At 39.4% G+C, this 25,187-nt stretch overlaps 1 protein-coding gene across 2 annotated transcripts in view; it reads right to left on the bottom strand.

Annotated features, from left to right (window-relative positions):
• Nucleotides 1-5,726: 5,726 nt before the first annotated feature.
• The window catches only part of TIGAR (TP53 induced glycolysis regulatory phosphatase), a 31,140-nt gene continuing 11,679 nt past the window's right edge, over nt 5,727-25,187 (bottom strand). For both annotated transcript variants that reach the window (XM_078338484.1, XM_009003441.4), the window contains 4 exons: nt 23,865-23,986; nt 16,125-16,202; nt 14,642-14,752; nt 5,727-13,761 (listed from right to left, as the gene is read on the bottom strand). In XM_078338484.1, the coding sequence (XP_078194610.1) occupies nt 13,330-13,761; nt 14,642-14,752; nt 16,125-16,202; nt 23,865-23,986 (743 nt within the window). In that variant the 3' untranslated portion in view covers nt 5,727-13,329. The remainder of the gene's footprint in view (nt 13,762-14,641; nt 14,753-16,124; nt 16,203-23,864; nt 23,987-25,187) is intronic.

The following is a 25,187-nucleotide window of genomic DNA, read 5'->3' as shown; positions in this document are numbered from 1 at the left end:
TACACAGTAAAAACATTCAATACAAAAAATACGAACTTACTGTATTAATTTCATACAGAATAGGCTTCAAGTTAAGGAATACTGCCATCAATAGAGGAACAATTCACAATGATAATAAAAGGGCTAATTCATCAGGAAGACATAAAAATCATAACAGTTCATGCCCCTAAAAACAAAGCAATAAAATACATGAAGAAAACTAACAAAACGGAAAAAATAAACAAGTTTAAATCTTAGTTAGAAATGTAAACACCCCTCTCTCAATAATTGATTAAGCAAATTCACAAAAGATTAGTAAGGATATAGATATCTGAACATTATTAACTAACTTCATTTAGTTGACATGTTTAGACCTCTAAATCCAACAAGTATAGAATACATTCTCTTTCTGAGTACAAATTAAATATCCATCAAAATAGATTGTATGCTTGACTAAGAAGTCTCAATTAACTAAAAATTTCAAAATCTTACAGAATATTTTCTCCTGCCATTTAATTGGAAATCACCAACTTATTTTTAAAAGTCCCCAAATATTTTGAATCAAATAGCACATTTATAAATAAAACAGGAATCAATGAGCAAATCAAAAATAAACTTAGAAAGTATATCTGATTAAATGACAATAAAAATATTACATAGCAAAATTTGTGGTACACAGCTAAAGCAGTGCTTAGAAAAACTCTATATTTTATAAGCTTATATATAAAAAGAGAGAAGGTTAAAATCAATCTAAGATTATTCAATAAGACTCTAGGAGGACATAAAAGGCAAATTAGGTCCAAAATAAGTAGACAGAGGAAATAAGAACAGAAATCAATGAATTAGAAAAGAGACAACAGAAAGATTGGTTTCAAGAAAAAAATTAATAGGACTGAAAAATTATTTGCCAAGAATATTAAGGAAAAGAGAAAATACAAAATACGAATATGAAAAATGACAGAGGGGGCCGGGTGCAGGGGCTCACACCTGTAAATCCCAGCACTTTGGGAGGCTGAGGCAGGTGGATCAGCCACAAATTCGAGATCAATCTGGTCTCCACTAAACCCTGTCTCCCCTAAAAACACAAAAATTAGCCAGGAGTGGTGGTGGGCACCTGTGGTTCCGGCGACTTGGGAGGCTGAGACAGGTGAATCACTTGAACCAGGAAGGCAGAGGTACAGTGCGCCAAGATCATGCCACTGCACTCCAGCCTGGGCAACGGAGTGAGGCCACATCTCAAAAATAAATAAATAAATAATTTAAAAATTCACACAGAAAAATAACAGAAGGGCTATCACGAAAGAAATTAAAAAGACAATAAGTGAACATTAAAAATAACTTTGTGCCAATAACTTTGACAACTTCAATGAAAGAGATAAATTACTTGAAAAATCTAAACTTACAAAAACTGGCACAAGATGACACAGAAAATCTGAATACCTTCTATTTTAGAAGTTAAATAACTATCAAAAAATTCCCATGAAGAGAACTCCAGATTCACGTCATTTCACTAGCCAATTCTAAACATTTCAACCATTCCTACCCAAGCTTTTCCAGAGCAGTATCCCGTTAACTTGTTTTTCAATGACAAAATAACTTTGACTTCAAAATGTGGCAAAGAAAAAAAAACCCCACCAACTACAAATACACAATCTTCGTGAACATATACCAGCAGCAAACACTGGAAAGTAAAATTTTTAATTAAAATGTAAAAATTCAATTTATAACAGTCAAACATAAAGTAAGAACAAACACATAAAATAATTTGGGACAGATTTAATATAATACATAAATATTACAAAGCACTGATGAGAAAAACAAGTACATGGAGAGATATACTATACTGATTTGGAGGACTCAATATTGTTAAAATGTCAATTATTCCACAAGGTACAGTCTCAGCAGGCTTTTTAAAATAGAAATAGACAAGCCGACTTAAAAATGTTTATGGAACGAGGTGCTCTAGCTATACTACATGTGTATGAAACAACCTCACTGGGGTGGCAGAGAAGGTGCCGACTGACCTAAGAAAATGTGGAAATGAGTGACGTCTGCGAGACTAAAGGCAGAAGGAAGTGCACATAAGCAGTACATGGATGAATACAGACGGTCACACACAGAAATATTTATGGCTATGTATACACACACGGATTAGTATACACACACATATTTCCTTGTCCTGTCAGCTGAGAGGACCTAAAGAAACAGTACCTCAATAGTGATGAGCATGTCTAGCTCCCAGATCTTAGTTTTTGATGCCATTCTCTAATAAAAGGAACCACAGTGCCTTGAAGGAATGGCTGGTTGTAGGAACGGGAGGGACATGACATGTGCAAGAGGAGCCTGGAGTGTCTAGTACTGACAGGAAGTGCAACTGTGTTAAAACAACAGTAACAGCAATAAAAACAGCCAAGTCGATGGGGATATTTCAAAAGAACACAAGAGCCAACTGAAAGAGCTCCCAATAGCTAAAGCTGGAGCAATTTGAGAAACAACCACCAAAACAGTAGCATGGGATTATAACCCAAAGTACGAAATAACTATTCACAAGTCCAAAATGATATAAATAAATGATTGAGTAAATAAATACATAAATAAGGTAATAAGGAAAAAAACCTTCCGTGAAGAATTCCAAATAACTTGTAGATACTTCATCCTCAGAAAGAAGGATCATAAATCCCTACTCCCTGTGTACACAGTGACTTCCTGACTTTCTTCCACAAGTATGGTAAGAAAAGACAGAAAAGAAAGAATAGCTTTACAATGGAGAAACCTGACAAACATGACTTTAGCCGAGTGATCAGAGTCAACATCAACAATCAACTGAAACAAGTCATATTTATGGCATCTGCCCTTGATATGATGTAATGAAAATGGAACTTTACTTTGCAATAACCTCAGTCTTGGCCAGGCGCAGTGGCCAAGGCACAATCACGCCTGTAATTCCAGCACTTTGGGAGGCCGAAGCAGGCGGATCACGATGTCAGGAGTTCAAGACCAGCCTGACCAATATGGTGAAACTCCATCTCTACGAAAAATACAAAAATCAGCTGGTCATTGTGGCACATGCCTGTAAACCCAGCTACTCAGGAGGCTGAGGCAGGAGAATCGCCTGAACCTCGGAGGTGGAGGTTGCAGTGAGCCAAAATTGTGCCACTGCCCTCCAGCCTGGGCGACAGAGCAAGACTGTCTCAAAAAAACAAAACAACAAAAACAACAAAAATCCCAGTCTAATCATGAGAAAAATAGCAGACAAATTCCAACAGAGAGGCATCCTACGAAATACCTGCCCAGCACTTTCCAAACTGTCACAGTCATTAAACAAAGAAAGTCTGAGAAACTGCTACAGCCAAGAGGAGTCTAAGCACAGAAACACAAACACTGCATAATCTCGCTCATATGTGGGAGCTAACAAAGTTGATCCAACAGAAGGAAAGGGTAGAATAGTGGTTACCATGGGCTGGAAAGAGCAGGAAAAGGGAAATGTGGAGAGGCCGATTAATGGGCCCAAACTCATAGTTAGATAGAAGGAGTAAGTTCTAGTGTTTTGTCTTTGTTTTTTGAGACGGAGTCTCACTCTGTCGCCTAGGCTGGAGTGCAGTGGTGTGATCTCGGCTCACTGCAACCTCCACCCCGCTGGGTTCAAGCGAGTCTCCTCTTTCAGCCTCCTGAGTAGCTGAGACTACAGGCACACACCACCATGCCAGGCTAATTTTTGGTATTTTTAGTAGAGTCAGAGTTTCACCATGTTGGTCAGGCTGGTCTCGAAGTCCTGACCTTGTGGTCCACCCAGCTTGGCCTCCCAAAGTGCCGGGATTATAGGTGTGAGCCACCATGCCCGGCCAAGTTCTAGTGTTCTATCACACTGTATGGTGACTATGGTTAGCAATAATTAATTGTACATTTTCAAATAGCTAGAAGAGGATTTTGAATATTCCAAACAAAAAGAAATGAGCAACATTTGAGGTGATGTATATGCCAATTACCCTAATTTGATCATTATATATTGTATACATTTAATAAAATATCACTCTATACCCCATCAATATGTACAAGCACGTGTCAACTTTTTTTTGAGACGGAGTCTCACTCTGTCGCCAGGCTGGAGTGCAGCAGCACAATCTCAGCTCACTGCAACCTCGGTCTCCCGGGTTCAAGCAATTCTCCTGCCTCAGCCTCCCAGGTAGCTGGGACTACAGGCACCTGCCACCACACCCTGCTAATTTTTGTATTTTTAGTAGAGACTGGGTTTTACCATGTTGGCCAGGATGGTCTTGATCTCTTGACCTCGTGATCCACCCACCTTGGTGTCCCAAAGTGCTGGGATTACAGGTGTGAGCCACGGTGCCCAGCCAATTATGTGTCAATTTTTTTTTAAAGCAAGGGTAGTTGCACAACAATATGAATGTACTTAATGCCATGGACTGTCTACTAAAAACAGTTGATTTGGTAAATTTTGTTATGTATATTTTCCACATTGAAAAAGCAAGGGTAATGAAATGTATATGTGTACATACACATACACACACACACACACACACACGTAGCCTAAGAAGACATGACAGCTAAATGTAATGTGGTATCCTGGATGGGATTCTGGAATAGAAACATGCCATTAGGTAAAAACTAAGGAAATCTAAATAAACTATGGACTTTGGTTAATACTGTAACAATATCAGTTTATTAACATGTTAATAACAGAGGACACTGGATGCAGATGTATGGGAATTCTGCGTATTGTATCAATTTTTCTATAAATCTAAAAAAACTGTTCTAAAAAAGTCTATTTTAAAAAACTTTATGTGGAAATACAAAGGACCTACAATGGGCCAAAACAACAACAATGATCCTGAAAAAGTGCTTTGGGAGGACAAGGCGGGTGGATCACGAGGTCAAGAGATCGAGACCATCCTGGGCAACATGGTGAAACCCTGTCTCTTCTAAAAATACAAGAAATTAGCTAGGCATGGTGGTGCGTGCCTGTAATCGCAGCTACTCAGGAGGCTGAGGCCGGAGAATTGCCTAAACCCAGGAGGTGGAGGTTGCGGTGAGCCAAGATCACGCCATTGCACTCCAGCCTGGGTAACAAGAGTGAAACTCTGTCTCAGAAAAAAAAAAAGAAGCACACAGGTGACTTATACACTTAATTTCAAGACTTCTATAAATGTAAAATAATCAGGACACTGTTATTTGTATACAGATAAACAAAAAGACAAATGGAATAAAATAAGGAGCCCAGCAATACACTAACACTTACATAATACATTGAATTATGACAAAATAACCAAATAAATTCAGGGGGAAAGTCTTTTCAACAAATCCTGATAGAACAATTTGATATCCAGGTAAATAACCATAAGCCTCAAACTGCTACCTCATTCCACACAGAAAAATTCCAACTGGATAAAGACCTAAATATAACTTATAAATTACAAATCTTCTAGAAGAAAACAGAGTCTCCATGGCCAGGGGATAGACAAAAATGACGTAGACAAAGAAAACAATAATCATAAAACAAATGCCATGGTAAATCTGTCTTGTGAAAATCAACAACTTAAAAACACTGATAAATGGTAGAATAAAATTATATTTTACAATATATAAACTGGAATAAAATTACATATGATACATGCAGATACACACACACACACACACACACACACACACACACACACAGCTGACAAAGAACTTATATACCCAAAACACATAAAGAACTCCTAGAACTCAAAAATAAAAAGATGACACAATTTTTTTAATGGATAAGATTTTAATACACATTTCACAAAGAAAGCTGAATGATCAGTAAGTACTGTACATTAAAAAGTGCTCCATATCATCTGTTAAAAGCTAAAACTGCAGTGATATACTACTATACAACAGTCAGAATGGCTAAAATTTAAAAAACCGATAATATCAAATGTTGACAAGGATGTGAAGCACCTAGAACTCATTATTAATAAGCATGAAATGGTATAATCACCAAGGAAAAACCTCTGGAAAGGTTTTTATAAAACTAAATAGACACCAACACATACCCTATAACTCAGCAATTCTACTCCTAGATTATTTACCCCAGAGAAATGAAAACATGTCCACAAAAAGACTTGTAAAAATATTTATAGCAGCTTTATTCATAATAGCTCCAAACTAGAAATGGTCCTTGTATCCATCAGTAGAAGAATAAACAAACTGTAATATATTTATGTATTGCAATTCAATGCAGTAATGTTTTAAAAAGGCACAATTAGCAATGAGCACCCCAGCACCCAGATCTTGGTTTCTAAATACCACGTATACCAGGGGTCTTTCATTTCATTTCCAAATAACCAGGGCTCTTTGGAGAAAAAGTCAACTGGGGCTAGGGTTGGGAAGGAGTAAGTCTGGAGCATATTGTTAACACCAGAAAGAAAGTACTTAAAGAATGATGAGATTTTGTCAACAGAACATAAGAGCCAGCCTGAAAGGGTTCCCACAGGACAAACTTGGGACTGCGTAAGCATAAAATAATAAGAGTACTGTATTATAAACCCCTGAATAAGAATTTCTGAGTTCATACTGACATAAATAAGGAAGAAGGGAAAGCTCTGTTAGTACAGAATGCCAACTAATCAATATAGAAGCAAAAGTAGAGTCATGGTGTGAGTTGCTTTTCAAAAAAGGAGTCAGAAAATAAACAATGAGGGCAAAAGAGTAGTTGCAAGTCGAATGAGGAATCAGACATACAGTAACTTTACATGAACAGCTTGGTGATACAACATCCAGTGCCTCCTGACATGGTCCAAGGACACATCCTTTCTGGGGTGCTTCTGACAAAAGTATACGATTCGAATCTAATAATGATAATATGTCAGGGAAAAAAATACAAGAACTCACCTATTTTTTAAAAAGTAACAAGATCAAGAAAGACAAAGTTCATCTGGTTACATATGGTGGGAGAAAAAAGAAGGGCAAAGGAAGGCGAAGGATTATATGGAAGGACATGAAGAAACATGGCAACTAAATGCAACACACAGTCCCGGATTGATTGGATTCTTGACTCAGAGGAAAAAGAAAGCCACAGGTATATCAACAAAATAATTGACAGAATTTAAATATGGTCTATGGATTAGCTGATAGGTGATATCAATGTCAAATTTCCTGACTCTGATATTTAGTTTGGATTATATATAAGAACATCCTTGATCTTAGGAAACACACACTGAAATTTGTAGGGGAAGAGTAGGAGGACTCAGTTACTCTCCAGTGTTTCAGGAGAAAGCAGAGGGAGAAAAAAAAGCAAAGTGGAACAACATGTAAGCAAGTGGTGAATGAGTGTGAAGAGTACACAGCCGTTCCTTCTACTACTCTTGCAACTTTTCTGTAGGTTTGATAAATCCAAAATAAAAGATTACCAAAACACATGCACATGCACGTTACGTAGTTATTCTCTAATATGAGGACACAGTAGCTCAGTGATTTTAAGACACTTGCTTAGCCACAAAATTACTAAGAACCAAGCCTTGAACTTGAATCCAGGCCTTCTGACTATAGATCTTTCCAGTGTCCCTGCCCTGTCATTAATCAATAAACAAATCACCCCCTTAGGTCATATTGCTGAATGATGAACCAGGTGATTGAGAACTGGGTGAGGGTGGGAGGGGAGAATCCTGTTTTTAAGCACTGGTAGTTAGCTGTCATGATGACCTACTTGGCCATCTTGCTTGGAGACAAAGGAACTGACATATACTTCAATCTGAAAGTTGTAATTCCAAATTGATGGGGCCCAAAGAAAGAGGAGTAAAAGGCAGCATTTCCGTAAAACAAGGATGTGTTCCAGGAGCTCCGTTCAATTTCCAGACTGGTGTGTACTGCGTCTGATAGCAGGTACTCAGCCCTGCACCACTGCTCTACTAAATATGTCTTCCTTTGCACCTCCTATGTCTGTGCTTAACAGCCCAGATGTATTCCCGTAGGATGATCTATTTCAACCAAGTTGTATATGACCTTAATATAATGGAGACTTATAATAGAACCATTTAACTTACACAAATTCAGCTACTTGTAAATGTAAATAAATATACAAGTATATATAAGCATATTTACTTAAGTGATATGGCCAAATATTGCACTTCCTGCAGAAGCCTAAGCCGTAGAATGAGTGTGAGATGCACTGTTCTCTCAGGGATATCTTACTTCATGTGCTTCCCCTAATATGAGCATGTCTTTGCCGACGATGACATAGCTTTTAGAGAAATTAGTCAGAATAAAGATGCTAGCTAAAACAGGTTTTTAGTTAAAAAGCAATAAAAGAGAAGCCAGGTGCAGTGGCTCATGCCTGTAATCCCAGTGCTTTGGGAGGCCGAGGCAGGTGGATCACAAGGTAAGGAGTTCAATACCAGCCTGACCAACATGGTGAAACCCCGTCTACACTAAAAATACAAAAAATTGGGGTCGGGCGCGGTGGCTCATGCCTGTAATCCAAGCACTTTGGGAGGCTGAGGCAGGTGGATCATGAGGTCAAGAGATCGAGACCATCCTGGTCAACATGGTGAAACCCCGTCTCTACTAAAAAAATACAAAAATTAGCTGGGCGTGGTGGCGTGTGCCTGTAGTCCCAGCTACTCAGGAGGCTGAGACAGGAGAACTGCTTGAACCGGGGAGGCAGAGGATGCAGTAAGCCGAGCTCGCGCCACTGTACTCCAGCCTGGTGACAGAGTGAGACTTGGTCTCAAAAAAAAAAAAAAAAAAATTAGCCAGCCATGGTGGCACACACCTGTAATCCCCGCTACTCAGGAGGCTGAGGCAGGACAATTGCTTGAACCTGGGAGACAGAGGCTGCAGTGAGCTGAGACCAGGCCACTGCATGCCAGCCTGGGCAACAGAGCTAGACTCCATCTCAAAAAACAAAACAAAAACAAAAAGCAATACATAAAAATCCTCATCCAAAAATGGAGATGAATAGCAGGTGGATGGGGAGTAGGAAGGACAGGAAAATAAGAGGCAGATGAATGGGAGCCATGGTTTCGACTCTGGGTGCTAGCGAGCCTAAGCAACAGGCTGTGCTTGAAGCTGTAGCCTGGAGTGAAGCCTCCCTCTGCTAGGCCTTGGACTAAACCTAACAGAAACAGGTAAGGCCAGGGGGGAAAGGTGAGTGGGTGGAACAGAGGATTTTTAGGGCAGTGAAAAATACTTGCATGATACTCTAATGGTAGAATACATGTCTCCATACATTTGTCTAAACCCACAGATCATGCAATACCAAGACTGAACCCAAATGTAAACTATGGATTTCAGGAGATGGTGATGACTCAATCAATGTGGGCTCATAAATGGTAACAGATGCACTAGCCTGGTGGGGATGCTGATAGTGGGAGAAGCTATGCATGTGTGGGAGCAGGGGATAGATGGGAAATCTCTCTACCTTTCTCTCACTTTTGCTGGGAAACTAAAGTTTCTCTTAAAAAAAAAAGTCTCTTAAAAAATTTGTTTGGTAAAAAGACAACAAAAACTAGGGAAAATATTACAAATAAAACTTCATTCGACAAAGACCCAGACAAAATGAGAGATCTATGACATTCACAGATGGGAGGATGACAAATCCTAAGCTAACCTAAAAATGGAATGTCCAGGCTCTTAGCCATTGGAGGCACTCTGGCCTCATCCCTGCCAACATCCCTGGCCTTGCTTCTTCAAATGACCCAACAGCCAGGACACCATTTTCCCTGCCTCCAGCCTTGTGCTCCTATAGCATCCCCTACAGCCTGCTGTCCACATTGCAAGCAGGGTGGTCCTACTGAAACACATCTGATCACATTACTTTGCCCAAACTGGCCTGTCCTCCCATCACTCTCCCACCCCCCTTGCTCAAAGGAGTCAAGCCTGACCCTTCCTCAGGAACTCCGCACTCTACTCCTTCCACGCTGCTCCTCTCCTCAGTGGCAGATCTTAATTCCCTCAGTACTGACCTCATCTAGAGTCCTCCTTGCCCATTCTGGATAAAGCAGCATTCCTCCTGCCGGTCTCCATACCCCTTACTCTGCCTATTTTGCTCAACAGCACGGACCACAGTATGAGCCAACAGAGTCTTATCTGACAGAATAAAAGTTCTACAAGGATGAAGACTTTGTGTTTTGGTTCATTGCTATGTATTCATAGCTTTATTATGGCTCTAATAGTTCTTAAAATAGCCTGGCATGTGTGTGCCATGCTCAAAAAATACGTATCGAATAACTGCATAAATGATGCATTGAATATGTATCGAATAAATAAATGCATGTGCTTCCAATAAAATTTGTAACAGAATTTTTCTGGAAATTGGCCAATTGATTCCAAAATGTATATGGAAGAATAAAAGTGTACAGATAGTTAAGACAACTTTAAAAATGAACAAGGTGAACTATCCACCCTTCAAGATATTCAGCTGCAAAGCCACAGTAACTAAGTATGACACTGATATGGGAATACATAGATAAATCAGAACAGAGTCCACAGACTCTGTAAATGAGGGTGTGTGAGGCCTGAGAGCACACATCACAAGCCAATTAGGAAAGAACAGTCTTTATCATGCTGTTGGGATAACTGTTTCAACCACGTGGAAAAAAAAAAAACCACATAAAATTAAAATCTTACCTTATGCTATAAAAAACAAATTTCAGATAATTTCAAGATTTGACATTCAGAAGTTCTCAAAAACTATAAAGAGAGATTGCTGTATGACCTCACGGTAGAGAAGTCTTCTTAAAGATACACACCAAAAAAAAAATCCATAAAGGATAAGTTATATTAGTTTATCTTAAAAATTAAGATCACATTAAATAATGCATCATAGGCCAGGCAAAGTGGCTCATGCCCATAGTCCCATCACTTTGGAAGGTCGAGGCAGGCGGATCACCTCAGGTCAGGAGTTCAAGACCAGCCTGGCTAACATGGAGAAACCCCGTCTCTACTAAAACTATTAAAAAAACAAAACAAAAAAAGGCCAGGCATGGTGGCACGTGCCTGCAGTCCCAGCTACTCAGGAGGCTGAGGCACAAGAATTGCTTGAACCCAGGAGGCAGAGGATGCAGTGAGCCAAGATCTTGCCATTGCACTTCAGCCTGGGAAGCAGAGAAAGACACTGTCTCAAAAAAAGAAGAAAAGAAAAAAACTGAATATACCTAAACGCCCACTAAGAGAATAAACAAAAATGTGCTATATTTAATAGAATAGAGGTTATAATTAACTAGATCTACATATATCAACATAGAGAGTGCCTCCAAGATATAAGTAAAAATAAAGAACACAGATAGCTGGATATTTATTTTTAAAGCACCAAAACAATACCATCTCCTTCCAGACACTAGGTGAAAACGTAAGGAACAGATGAACATGTATACAGACTCACTGCCGTGGCTGCCTCTGGAGGGAACAAGACTGTGACAACTGGTTAAAGGGAACTCTACTTACATCTTTATGTTTCGTTTCTTTAAAAGAAAAAAATGGGGCCAGGCATGGTGGTTCACGCCTATAATCCCAGCACTTTGGGAGGCTGAGGCACGTGGATCACCTGAGGTTGGGAGTTTGAGACCAGCCTGACCAACACTAAGAAACCTCATCTCTACTAAAAATACAAAAAAATTAGCCGGGCATGGTGGTACATGCCTATAATCCCAGTGACTCGGGAGCTGAGGCAGGACAATTGCTTGAACCCAGGAGGCAGAGGTTATGGTGAGCTGAGGTCGTGCCATTACACTCCAACCTGGACAACAAGAGCAAAAACTCAGTCTCAAAAAAAAAAAGAAAGAAAAACGATTACTTCAGTATGGCGGAAATGGAGACAGTTATTGTCTGTCCTTTTTGCTTATTTCTCAAATTTTTGTGTACACTTCCTCTGATGCTCAAATACATGCCCTGTCTCAACACTGGTAGAAAAGTGGTAGTGCGACACACACCGCGCACAGTATATTACTGAATTTTACATGCAGTTTAAATGTCAAAGTAAATTTTGACTATTTGTGATTATAGCCTTAACTGACAACTTTATTATTAATCCTCTTTCAAGTTGAAACTCACAGCATTTAGCAACATAGTGACTTAAAAGCGAACTACATGTAAAACAGTTTCTTCATTTAGATAAAGATTTCTGAAAGACCAATCTCATGTATAAAATTAAGTTAATCAAAATCCCTTTTCTCCAGCGCCATCTGGTGGAAAGAAGACGCAACCTCACCTGTACCTTCAGAGCACCATTCTATTTTTTTTTTTTTTTTTTTTCTCCGAGATTCGGTCTTGCTCTGTCACCCAGGTTGGAGTGCAATGGCTCAATCTCAGATCACTGCAACCTCCACCTCCAGGCCTCAAGTGATTCTCCTGCCTCAGCCTCCAGAGTAATTGGGATTACAGGCGCCCACCACCACGCACAGCTAATTTTTCTATTTTTAGTAGAGACAAGGTTTCACTATGTTGGCCAGGCTGGTCTTGAACTGCCGACTTTGTGATCTGCCTGCAAGTGCTGGGATTACAGGCATGAGTCACTGCGCCTGGCCCAGAATACCCTCTTTTATTCTGAGATTGCTGTGTAGTCTACTGTTAACTGTTTACTTTAGAGCCTTCCTCAAACTGGAAATTCTTCAGCCTACAGGTTAGATTAAGAAGCAAGTGGATATTCTTCATTTTTTTGGCTTTCCTGGTTTCCACTGACTTCACTTTTGCAAGGTATTGTTTAGAAAAGGCTGTTCTTTTACCTTCTGCTCCAAGATTCCTTCTTTACAGTATTAAAATCAAATGATGGTTTTAACTTCTCCCCCACCCGACCATTCTGCAATCATAATCTGCGTTCATCTACATTTCAAGCCCTCTAGAATAAAAAATTCCAACAGTTGATTTATATGTCAAACATGTTAGTGTCATTTTGCTTTACATAAACTTACAATAAGGAATTTTTATTTAAAGGATTTTAAAAATATAAGTCGATATAAATATGTATTGGGAATTATAAAGTTCTTTCTTCCAAGCACTAGATGAGATACTAAAAAACATATAGTATCTTACTTGTAGCCATTAAAATAAGCTAAAATAAAAAGAAACCGTTGTAACAAGGTTACTAATCCCCTAACTTTTAATACTGAGCTCCTTCACCATCCACATGCAATCCAGAGTTGACACTTACCAGGGTGGTAAAATTACTTTGGAAAATGCCAACTGTACTTAAACAAGATAAGTTAATTCTATCTGGTTGTCCATTAAAGTTTTATGTGGCTATGATTCCACTTGAGCTTTATAATTTGCTTTTGACTGTTTCCAAATCAGCACTAGCAGAGGAGAGAAGTAAATAAAGCCAATGGCACTCCCTTCAGAGGCTCAACATGGTTAGATTTTGATGCAGATTTAATCTTAGTGAGTTTCGGTCAGTCCATTTAGATGATCCTGTAGGTTCACACAAATACACTGAACTGTTGGTTTAACTTCTCTTCCTTTCTCTAAGTTTATGATAAAAACACTCATCCCTGTATTGGGACTGACTGACATAAGTTCGGATCTGCTCAGAGTGGCTGGTAAGAAACACTTAAGGTGAGTCAGAAAATAATCAAACAGGCTTTTCATGAAGCCACCGTGACTCACAGCTAAGACACTGGCTGCTAACCCCGGAACACCACTGTCTGAATTAACTTCAGAGCTGCGATTTTTTCCTAGAGGAAATATCTCTGCCAAAGAAGTTTCCAGGCAGTTGCTTGGAGATCCTTGGGAAAACCGTTCTTTTTCATCTGCTTCTTTCAGGATTAGTTGACAAAGAAATTCAAAAAAGTCTTTTCCACGCATTTTCACCTACAAGAAAAGAAATAAAAGGTAAAATAAAGTGACATAATAACGTCCTTAAAACGTTAACATAGAACATAAGTGACTGGATTTTTTTCTAACACTGAACGCCAAGTACTACACAAGCAGAAGAATCTCAATCTACATTTCTATTCATTCAATCAGTAGTTTCACTGACATATGTTAAGTATCGACCACATTTCTGGAACTATGAAAGCACGATGGAGACCAAAATGAAGAAGATACAATTCCCAATTCCTGAGTTCAAAGCACTCACGGTCCAGTTAGGGAAATCTACACATTAACAAAACTCATAAAATAGTGCTAACCAGGAAACTGTCTCTGGCACTTCAGTGCCATTGGAACAACAGCAGCAACACATCCTTCCCTTACTAAAGTAATGTAAAGTATTTTCAAGAAAATTAGGAAGATAAAGATTAAGGAAGTGGGGATAGGTTAGGGGAAATCACCAAATTCGAAGCAGGACACTCCCAAGAAATGCAAGCACAGGGATGCCATCATGAACAGAGCTGAAGAGGCAGCAGAGGCTTGAAGACTTCGTGTTTTGAATTATTTCAACTCAAGTGACTTGCCAATCACCCTCTTTGAACTGCACTCCCACCACTAAGCCACCGCTTCACAGACAAAGGTCCTTTTTAGAAGTACCATCTAATAACACCTTTCCCTAAGTCCATTATCAGTCCATAATGACAAAGGCAGCTGAACAGTAAATAAGATTTTAAATAGAATAGAATAATTTACTAAGTAAATAATTTAACATGAAAAAGAGAATGAACCAAGCGACTTTCAAACTGCTTTAGCTAAAATTCCAAAACACCTAATTTATGAGTCCGATTTCAAGCACTCTGACATGCGCAGTGCCTCATACCTGGTCCAGTGTCTCTCCTCCGGGCGGTGTAAAAACAGGGCACTCTTCCCCGGCTGCTTTGGCCATGGCCCTCAGCTCACTGAGGGCTTTGCCTTCTGCAACCCCATATTTCTGAAACAGTCCAATAGACAACAGTTCCTCAAATGAAATTACAATGTAACAAGTAAGCTTATGTTTATGGCAAATTTAGAACATTCATCCCAGGAATAAGCAAACCTCCTCCACTTAATTTATTCTATCTCCTCTGAACTGATAAAGAGAATGTACTCAGTAGAGGGCCATGAACCTTAGAAAATATAATTGAAATCTTGAGTTGTACACCATGTCCTAATGGGTTCTTTTAGAATAACTTGCTAAGCTATCTGAAGTAGCTGGTAGGGATTTACTGAAGAGATAAATACAGAGATTTGCACAGATTGTAGGACTAGAGGTTAACATGCAAGGCACCAACTCAGCCACCTCCCATCCACACATTTGATCCCAATGAGAGCACTATGAAATAGGTAAATAAATATATCTCCATAGTTACAAGGAAGTTTCAGAGACATGAGAGATCTATTTCATTAGGAATCAGTAATGTGAGAATTAACATGGCACCATTATTCATTATTATTATTTTTTATTTCGAGATGGAGTCTCTGGCTTTGTCACCCAGGCTGGAGTGCAGTGGCCTGATCTCGTTTCACTGCAACCTCCGTCTCCCACGTTCAAGCGATTCTCCTGCCTCAGCTTCCCGAGTAGCTGGGACTACAGGCACAAGCCACTACGCCCAGCACATTTTTGTATTTGTAGTAGAGACGGGTTTCATCAGGTTGGCCAGGCTGGTCTTGAACTCCTGATCTCAAGTGATCTGCCCACCTCGGCCTCCCAAAGTGCTGGATTACAGGTGTGAGCCGCCATGCCCAGCCACATGGCACCATTCTTAAGCTATGAAGCTGGAAAATCAGAGACTAATAATACCAATTGTTGATGTGAAAAAACAAAACTTTCTCCTAGGTCATTCAAGGGACTATAATTTGGCACAGGTTTTCTGGAAGTCAACTTGGCAACAGGTATATAAAAGCCTTAAAAAAAGTACACACTCACCAATGTCCACTTCTAGAAATGAATTAACTACAAAGACGTTTATTTTAACATCATTAACATCAGTGGGAATCTAGTGAAAACCTGGCTGTCCATCAGCAGTAGCTAGGTACATAAATTATGCAATATCCATATTTTTCACCTTTACTTTAAACTCTTCTATACTGTGTTCTTAGGAGCATACCTTCTTTCATACCTTAGGATGCTCAGCTCATTTGATTTTAATAATAAAATGCTATATATCAGGCTATGTAACCATGACTGTCATATGGCAGATTCTTAACATGTTTGCTGATTCAAAATCCCTAGCAGAAATGCATTTAATTTTTAGCCAAGTGACAAACTGAGGTGGCTTACTGATAATTTACGGTGAAGAACAATATGTAAATAAGTAACTCACCCTTTCCCGAAGTCTTGAATCGTACTTTACTGCCATATCTTTGCAAAATTTGCTTTTCTCCAAAATTCCATGCATAGTCTGAAAATTGAGACAATTGTTTCTTTTTTAATGAAAATCATCACCATTCTGGTGGAAACACTGAAATAATCTATGTAATCTTACCTAATAAAAAAGAACTAGACACAATTTTCCTTTGCAAAAGTTGCGTCTCCAGACTGCGCATCCATGTCTTCTCATTCCTGACTCAGAGGCTCTCTTCCAACCCATCTTGTAGGTCAGAAGTCAGCACAATCCAGACCATCCTCTGCTTTGTAAATAAAGTATTTTACTGGAACACGGCCACAGCATCCACTTACGCACGGTCGATGGCTCCTTTCTCTAACAGCAGACTTGGCCAGGTGTGGTAACAGACCAGAGATCGTACAGCCTATAAACCCTAAAAATGATGATCTGGCCTTTTGCAGAAAAGGTTTACTAATCCCTCTTCTAGTTCCTTAATTCTCCATTCAAATGTGTCTACCCTGCTGTTAAACCCACATCCATCGAGCCTTAATTCCAACTGTATTTTCAGTTGTAGAATTTGCACTTGGCTCTTTTTTACAGTTTATTTTTTATAGTTCTCTATTGAAATTCTACACTTTTTACCTGTACCAAAATACAGCTATTTTAAAGCTCATGTCTGATAACTCCATCAGGTAAGTCACGTGGCTATTTCTGTTGTCTTTAGCTCATTTTTATTCAAATTTCCTCCTCTCGTTGCATGTCTAGTGATTTTTGATTGACAAGTGACCCTGTATTTGCAAAACTGTGGAAATAATTTAGGTCCATGATCTGTCTTTTTAAAAAACACATTTCCTAGCCGGGTGAGGTGGCTCACGCCTGTAATCCTAGCACTTTGGGAGGCTGAGGCGGCGGATCACGAGGAGTTCAAGACCAGTCCGGCCAACATAGTGAAACCCTGTCTCTACAAAATAAATCAATAAATAATAAAATTTCATTTAAAAAATACATTTCCTGACAAATTAGACACCGTCATATTGTTTTAAATGTATCGTCAGTATCTCCGTTACCCATTCTTTGTTCACCGTTCTTTTCTGAAACTTAGATCTCCCTTCTGGAATTACCTTCCTTCTTTTTCATTTTCCTTTGAAAGTTACTTCAGAGCTTCTTTGCCTGAAATGTCATTTCACCTACACAGCAGAAAAAGTCTTGCTGGGTGTAAAACTCTAGGTTAATCCTCATTATTCTCAGCACAATAAAGAAACCATCAGTATGAGCGAACTTGGCGAAAGCCTAACTAACGGTCTTTAGTGGATGGTTCCTTCCTCCTCATCCTGTGACATCTTGCAGTTTTGCTCTAATGAATGTAGATATGGGTTTCGTTTTTATTTATCCTGGCTGGGATTTGCTACACTTCTTGGATCTTTCTTTATTTTTACCCCCTGCCCCTCCCCCTATCTGTCTTTCAACAATTCTGTAAAACTGTCAATATTCTATAACCTCTGAATATCGCCTCTTCCTCCCCATTCCCCATTCTCTCTGCCATCTCCTTCTAAAAGCTGTTAGAACTTCCTCATCATGCTCTTCGTGTCTTCTAAACTCTCATATTTTATTTATTTTTTAAAGGGACTTTTTTTTTTTTTTGGAGACAGGCTCTCACTCTGTCACCCAGGCTGGAGTGAAGTGACACAATCACAATTCACTATAGCCTCAACTCCCTAAGCTCAAGTGATACTCCCATCCTAACCTCCCAAGTAGCTGGGACTACAGGCAAGCACTACCACACGCAGCTAACTTTTTTGTTTTTTGTAGAGACAAGGTCTCCCTGTGTTGCCCAGGTTGGTCTCAAACTCCTGAGCTCAAGTGATCTTCCCACTTCGGCCTCCCAACATGCTGGGATTTCAGGCATCAGCCACTGTGCCCAGCTAAACTCTCATATTTTAAATCCATCATGCCATGCTATATTTAGGTTATTATCATATATTTAAGTATAAGTTAATGATCACTTCAGCTGTGTGTGATCTATAATTTAGTACATTCACTGAGGTTTTCATTTTTTGGCTTTTTTCTGTATTTTTAAAACTTTTGTGGGTACGGTATTTACAGAGCACATGAGATACTATGAAATAGGCATGCAATGAATGGCGATCACATCGTGGTAAGCAGGGTATCCATCCCCATAAGCATATATCCTTTTTGTTATAAACAATCCAATTACATTCTTTTAGTTATTTTCAAATGTACCATGAAGTTATCATTGACTACAGTCGCCCTACTGTGCTATTAAATACTGGGTCTTCCTCATTCTTGCTTTTTATATCCACTAACCATCCCTTAACACCTCCCCCTACTACCCTTCCCAGACTCTGGTAACCATCCTTCTATTCTCTATCTCCATGAGTTCAATTGCTTTAATTTTTTGCTCCAACAAATAAGTGAGAACATGGTAAGTTTGTCTTTCTGTGCCTGGCTTACTTCACTTAACATAATGACCTCCAGTTCCACCCATGTTGTTGCAAATGACAGGATCTCATTCTTTTCTGTGGTTGAAAAGCACTTCATTGTGTGTATGTACATTTCCTTTAACCATTCACCTGCTGATGGACATTTGGGTTATTTCCAAATCTTGGCTATTGTAAAAAGTACGGCAATAAACATGGGAGTGCAGATATCTCTTCAATATCCTGAATTCCTGGCCGGGTGCAGTGGCTCACGCCTGTAATCCCAGCACTTTGGGAGGCTGAGGCGGGTGGATCACGAGTTCAAGAGATCAAGACCATCCTGGTCAACATGGTGAAACCACATCTCTACTAAAAATACAAAAAATTAGCTGGGCATGGTGGGGCGTGCCTGTAATCCCAGCTACTCAGGAGGCTGAGGCAGGAGAATTGCCTGAACCCAGGAGGCGGAAGGTGCGGTGAGCCGAGATCGCGCCATTGCACTCCAGTCTGGGTAACAAGCGAAACTCCGTCACCAAAAAAAAAAACAAAAAACAAAAAACCTGAATTCCTTTCTTTGGGAACATAACTAGCAGTGGGACTTTTGGATCATATGGTAGCTCTATTTTTAGTTTTTTGAGGACCCTCCCTCCAAACAGTTCTTCAGAGTGGTTATACTAATTTCCATTCCCACCAACAGCGTACAAGGGTTTGCTTTTCTCCGCAGCCTTGCCTGCATGTTGTTGCCTGTGTTTTAGATAGAAGCCATTTTAACTGGGGTAAAACGATATCTCATTGTAGTCTGGATTTGCATTTCTCTGACTGCCAGTGATGTTGAGCACCTTTCCATATGCCTCTTTGTCATGTGTATGTCTTCTTTTGAGAAACATCTATTCAGACATTTTGTCCATTTGAAACTGGATTATTGGATTTTTTTCCTATAGAGTTGTTTGAGCTCCTTATCTGTTCTGATTATTAATCCCTTCTCAGACAGGTAGTTTACACATCTTTTCTCCCATTCTGTGGGTTGTCTCTTCACTTGGTTGATTGTTTCCTTTGCTGCACCAATGCTTTTAAACTTGATGTGATCCCATTTGTCCATTTTTGGTTTGGTTGCCTGTGCTTGCAGAGTATTGCTCAAGAAATCTCTGGCCAGAACAATGTTCTAGAAGTTTCCCCTATGTTTTCTTGTAGTAGTTTCATAGCTTAAGGTCTTAGATTTAAGTCTTCAATCCATTTTTTATTTGATATTTGTGTATGGAGAAAGACACAGGTCTAGTTTCATTCTTCTGTATATGGATATCCAGTTTTCGAAGCACTATTTATGGAAGAGACTCTCCCAATGTATTTGGGAAATGAATTTGCTGCAGATGTATGGATTTGTTTCTAGGTTCTCTATTCTGGTCCATTGGTCTATGTGTCTGTTTTTATGTAAGTACCATGCTGTTTTGGTTCCTATAGCTCTGTAGTATAATTTGAAGTCAGGTATAATTTCTAGTTTTGCTGTTTTTTGCTAAGAATGGCTTTGGCTATTCTGGGACTTTTGTAGTTTCACAAAAATTTCAGGATGCTTCCTACTCTAATTCTTAAAAAAAAAATTAGGATGATTTTTTCTACTTCTGTGAAGAATGTCATTGGTATTTTGATATAAATTGTATTGAATCTGTAGATTGCTTTGGGTAGTATGGACATCTTAACAATGTTGACTCTTCTAATCCATGAACATAGAATCATGGATTAGAAGAGTTTTGTTGTTTTATGTCAGTACCATACTGTTTTGGTTCCTATAGCTCTGTAGTATAATTTGAAGTCAGATATAATTTCCAGTTTTGTTGTTTTTGCTAAGGATGGCTTTGGCTATTCCAGGTCTTTTGTAGTTCCACAAAAATGTTAGGATGCTTTTTTCTACCTCTGTTAAGAACGTCACTGGTATTTTGATAGAAACTGTATTGACTCTGTAGATTGCTTTGGTTAGTATGGACATTTTAACAATACCGACCCTTCTAATCCATGAACATAGACAATATTTCCATTTTTTTTGTTGTTGTCCTCTTCAACTTCTTTCATCAGTGTCTTATAGTTTTCCTTGTGGAGCTTTTTCACTTCTTTAGTTAATTCCTATTTAATTTTATTTGTGGCTACTGTAAATGAGATTACTTCTTAATTTCTTTTTCAGATTATTCAGTGTTGACATTGTCAAATGCTACTGATTTTTGTACACTTTTATCCTGGAACTTTATCGAACGTATCAGTTCGAATTGCTTTTTGGTAGAATCTTCATGTTTTTCCAAATCTAAGACCATATCATCTGCAAACAAGGATAATTTGATTTCTCGCTTTCCAATTTAAATGCTGTTTCTTTCTTTCTCATGTCTGATTGCTCTAGCTAAGACTTCCAGTATTATGTTGAGTAACAGTGGTGAAAATGGGCATCCTTGTCTTGTTCCAGATCTTAGAGAAGAGGCTTTCAGTTCTTCCTCACTCAGTATGTTACAGGCCATATTGCATATGGCTTTTACTGTGTTGAGACTTTTATTGTATTGGCCTTTATTGTATTGTTTTATATTGTCCCATCTATACCTAGGTTGTTTTGGGGTTTTCATCATCAAGGGATGTTCAAATTTATTAAATGCTTTTTCAGTCATTTCAAATGACTTCAGTCATTGAAATGATCATATGGTTTCTGTACTTTATTCTGTTGATAGAATGTATCGCATTGATTCATTTGTCTATGTCGAACCATCCTTGTATCCCTGGGATAAATACCAGTTGGTCATGAAGAATGATCTTTTAATGGGATTACTGAATTTGGTTTGCTAGTATTTTATTAAGGATTTTCACGTCAATCTGTGTTAGGAATAATGGCCTGTAGTTTTCTTCTTTTGATGTGTCTTTGTCTAATTTTGGTATCAGGATAATACTGGCCTCATAGAATAAGTTTAGAGGTGTTCCCTCCTCCTCTGTTTTTTGGAATAGTTTGAGTAGGATTGGCATTAGTACTTTAGATGTTTGGTAGAATTCAGCAGGTCCCAGGTCATCAGGTCCAGACTCTTTATTATTCTGTTTAGGTTTTGGATTTCTTCCTGGTTCAATCTTGGTAGGTTGCATGTGTCTAGGAATTTGTCCTTTTCCTCTAGATTTTCCAATTTGTTGGCATATAGTTGCTGATAGTAGCCCTTAATGATTCTTTGAATTTCTGAGATACTGGTTGTAGTATCTCCTTTTTCATCTGATTTTATCTATTTGGATCTTTATTTTCTTAGTTAAATCTCCCTAAAGGTCTGTCAATTTTGCTTATCTTTTTGAAATACCAATTCCATCATTTCACTAATATTTTGAATTCTTCATTTCAATTATTTGTGCTCTTATCTTTACTGTTTTTCATCTAATAATTTTGGGTTTGGTTTGCTCTTGCTTTTCTAGTTCCTTCCTTCCTTCCTTCCTTCCTTCCTTCCTTCCTTCCTTCCTTCCTTCCTTCCTTCCTTCCCTCCCTCCCTCCCTCCCTCCCTCCCTCCATCCCTCTCTTTTTTCTCTCTCTCTTTCTTTCTGACAGACTTTTGCTTTGTTGCCCATGACCCTGGCTCACTGCAACCTCTGCCTCCCAGGTTCAAGCACTTCTTGTGCATCAGCCTCCTGAGTCACTGGGATTACAGGCACCCGCCAGCACACCCAGCTGAGTTTCTTTGTTTCAGTAGAGATGGGGTTTCACCATGTTGCCCGGGCTGGTCTTGAACTCCTGAGCTCAGGCAATCCTCCCTTCTCAGCCTCCCAAAGTAGCTTTTCTAGTTCTTTAAGATACATTGTTAGATGTTTATTTGGAGTTTTTCTTCTTTTTTGATGTAGGCACTTACAGCTATAAACTTCCCTAATGCTTTTGCTGTATCCCACAGGTTTTGGTATATTATATTTCCATTATCATTTGTTTCAAGAAATGATTCAATTTAAGGAGATTCGTGTACATATTTCTAGAGTTCTTTCTCTATCCACCTCTTTCTTCCAGTATTCTGCCCCACAAATTTTAGTAATGTAAAAATTAACCTTCCCAAATTCCAAGTTTTGTCTCCTCAACTCACTGAGACCACTAAGCTCTACTTGGCTTCCCCTACCAGAGTCTGGAAATTGCTTCAGCCAGAAAACCAGGACAATCCTAGGGCTCACCTTCTTTGTTCCACTTCATTCAGGCATCATAGGCCCACAGTGCCCAAAGTCTAATGTCTGAAAACAGTGGCTTCACACATTTTGTCACATTTTCTAATTGTTTACGGGGAGATGAAATTCCAACAATAGTTCACTCATAGTTGGTCACAAAAATCTCCTTCCATGGAGGTTTTAGAAGTAGACTGGGTTCATTTTGATTTTTATTTATTTGTTTTTGAGACGGAGTCTTGCTCTGTCTCCCAGGCAGGAGTGCAATGGCATGATCTCGGCTCACTGCAACCTCCACCTCCCAGGTTCAAGCAATTCTACTACCTCAGCCTCCCGAGTAGCTGGGATTAAGGTGCATGCCACCACACCTGGCTAATTTTTGTATTTTTAGTAGAGACGGAGTTTCACCATGTTGGCCAGGCTGGTCTCGAACTCCTGACCTCAAGTGATCGCCCACCTCAGCCTCCCAAAGTGTTAAGATTACAGGCATGAGCCAACGCACCTGGCTGGTTTCTGGTTTTTATAATAATCTGTTCCCTCAAAATGTTTCTAACAAGTCTTTTATTTCTTTATAGTGACATAGTGGTTTCTTACTCTATCTGGTAATCCTAATACCTGATATCATGGTGGATTAATTTCTCCTGTCATTTCTCCCTGGTCTCTCTCATAATGGCTTATTTGTATTCTTGTTAGACATTTTTTTCTAAGCTTCTCTAATTAAAAAAATTAATTTAAAACAAGTATAAAATAAAATTAAATAAGTTCTGTTGAGGAAGGTCATGTCCGTGTGTGATTTAATTCCCTCCAGACTCTGGTAGTAGATTTTTCAAGATTATACAATTGTTGAGGCTTTTGGCACATCGGCCTAGACCTTGACTCTAACCTCACCTATTGCTGGGAGCAGTGGCTCACACCTGTAACCCCAGCACTTTGGGAGTCTGAGGCAGGTGGATCAGCAACATGGTAAAACCCCTTCTCTACTAAAAATACAAAAATTATCCAGGTGTGGTGGCACACACCTGTAATCCCAGCTATTTGGGGATCACTTGAACCCAGGAGATGGAGGCTGCAGTGAGCAGAGATTGCACCACTGTACTCCAGCCTGGGTGTACGGTGAGGCTCTGTCTCAAAAAAATAAATAAATAAATAAACTTACCTGCTTTGTCCTCATGAGGTCACTGGAGAAAGCATGAGTAAACTTCACATTATTCAGAAATACGCCAGCAGCTGCTGCTTGTTTAAATCCAGTTTCTGAAAGAGGTTCGTCTACTCCTTGTCCTGTGATACATTAAGAAGAGGTACAATAACATTCAAAACTACATATGTATAAATCACATGTAGAAAATGTAAGCTGCATTTATCTACATTTTAATGAAAGATTTTGAGCACTTTTCCAGCTAAATTTTCAGGAAGTTATTAGCAAGTAAAAATAAGTTAAGTCTATGGAGGCTCAGGTATTCAACTATTTTCCAAACGAATGCTTGCCTAATGCAAATGTCTCAGCTTTCCGTCTTTTATGTTTGCCCGTCTCCTCGTTAACTGGCTCTGATTTTACAGGTACTGTGTGGGCGTGGTAGGATCATCATCTGAAAGCTGTTTCCTTCTTTATTCCCGTCATCCAAACGCTCAGTATTATAATGGTATTACTTTTCCTCTTTCCTTCCTCCCTCCCTTTCTCTTTCTTTTTCACTTTAAAAATGCTTTGAGGTCAGGTGTGGTGGCTCACGCTTGTAATCCCAGCACTTTCGGAAGCCAGGGCGGGTGGATCACGAGGTCAAGAGAGTGAAACCATCCTGGCCAACACGGTGAAACCCTGTCTCTACTAAAAATACAAAAATTAGCTGGGCATGGTGGTGTGCACCTGTAGTCCCAGCTACTCCAGAGGCTGAGGCAGAAGAATGGCTAGAACCCAGGAAGCGGAGGTTGCAGTTAGCCAAGATCACACCACTGCCCTCCAGCCTGGCAATAGAGTAAGACTCCGTCCCCAAAAAAAAAATGCTTTGAAACCTCTACTTCCAGAATGGTTGACTGGACACTCTGAAGGGACCTCCTACTACGAAATATCTAAATGGTGTATGTATGAATGTGTGTGTGAGTGTGTGTATGAATGTGTGTGTGTGCACACGCGCGCCATTGCTAGGCCCACAGAACACATAAAAAAATCTCCAAGGGACAAAGCAAGGCAACCCCAAAGCCTGAGCTGAACTGTCAACACTGACATGAGAAAAATGAAGGTGGTGGGCTATCAGCACAAGCTGGTAGGGCTGGGGAAGGGGGCTCGCTGGAGGGGACAGCAAGCAGGAGGACTGAACACAACATTCTTGGGAGCAAGGGCTCCCATAGGAGACTTAAGACAGCCTCAGGCCTGTGGTAAAATAAAATGCAAATCCTTTTCAGAGGAAATCATTCTCAAAAGAGGCTAACCGGTTTTCCACTACTTTAGAACAAGTAATTGTTTAGCCAAAGATTCAACACACAA

Source organism: Callithrix jacchus, chromosome 9, assembly GCF_049354715.1.
Source record: "Callithrix jacchus isolate 240 chromosome 9, calJac240_pri, whole genome shotgun sequence".
Lineage (NCBI taxonomy): Eukaryota > Metazoa > Chordata > Mammalia > Primates > Cebidae > Callithrix > Callithrix jacchus.
Note: the sequence above shows the minus strand (reverse complement) of the source record. Positions and strands in the feature narration are given on the sequence as shown.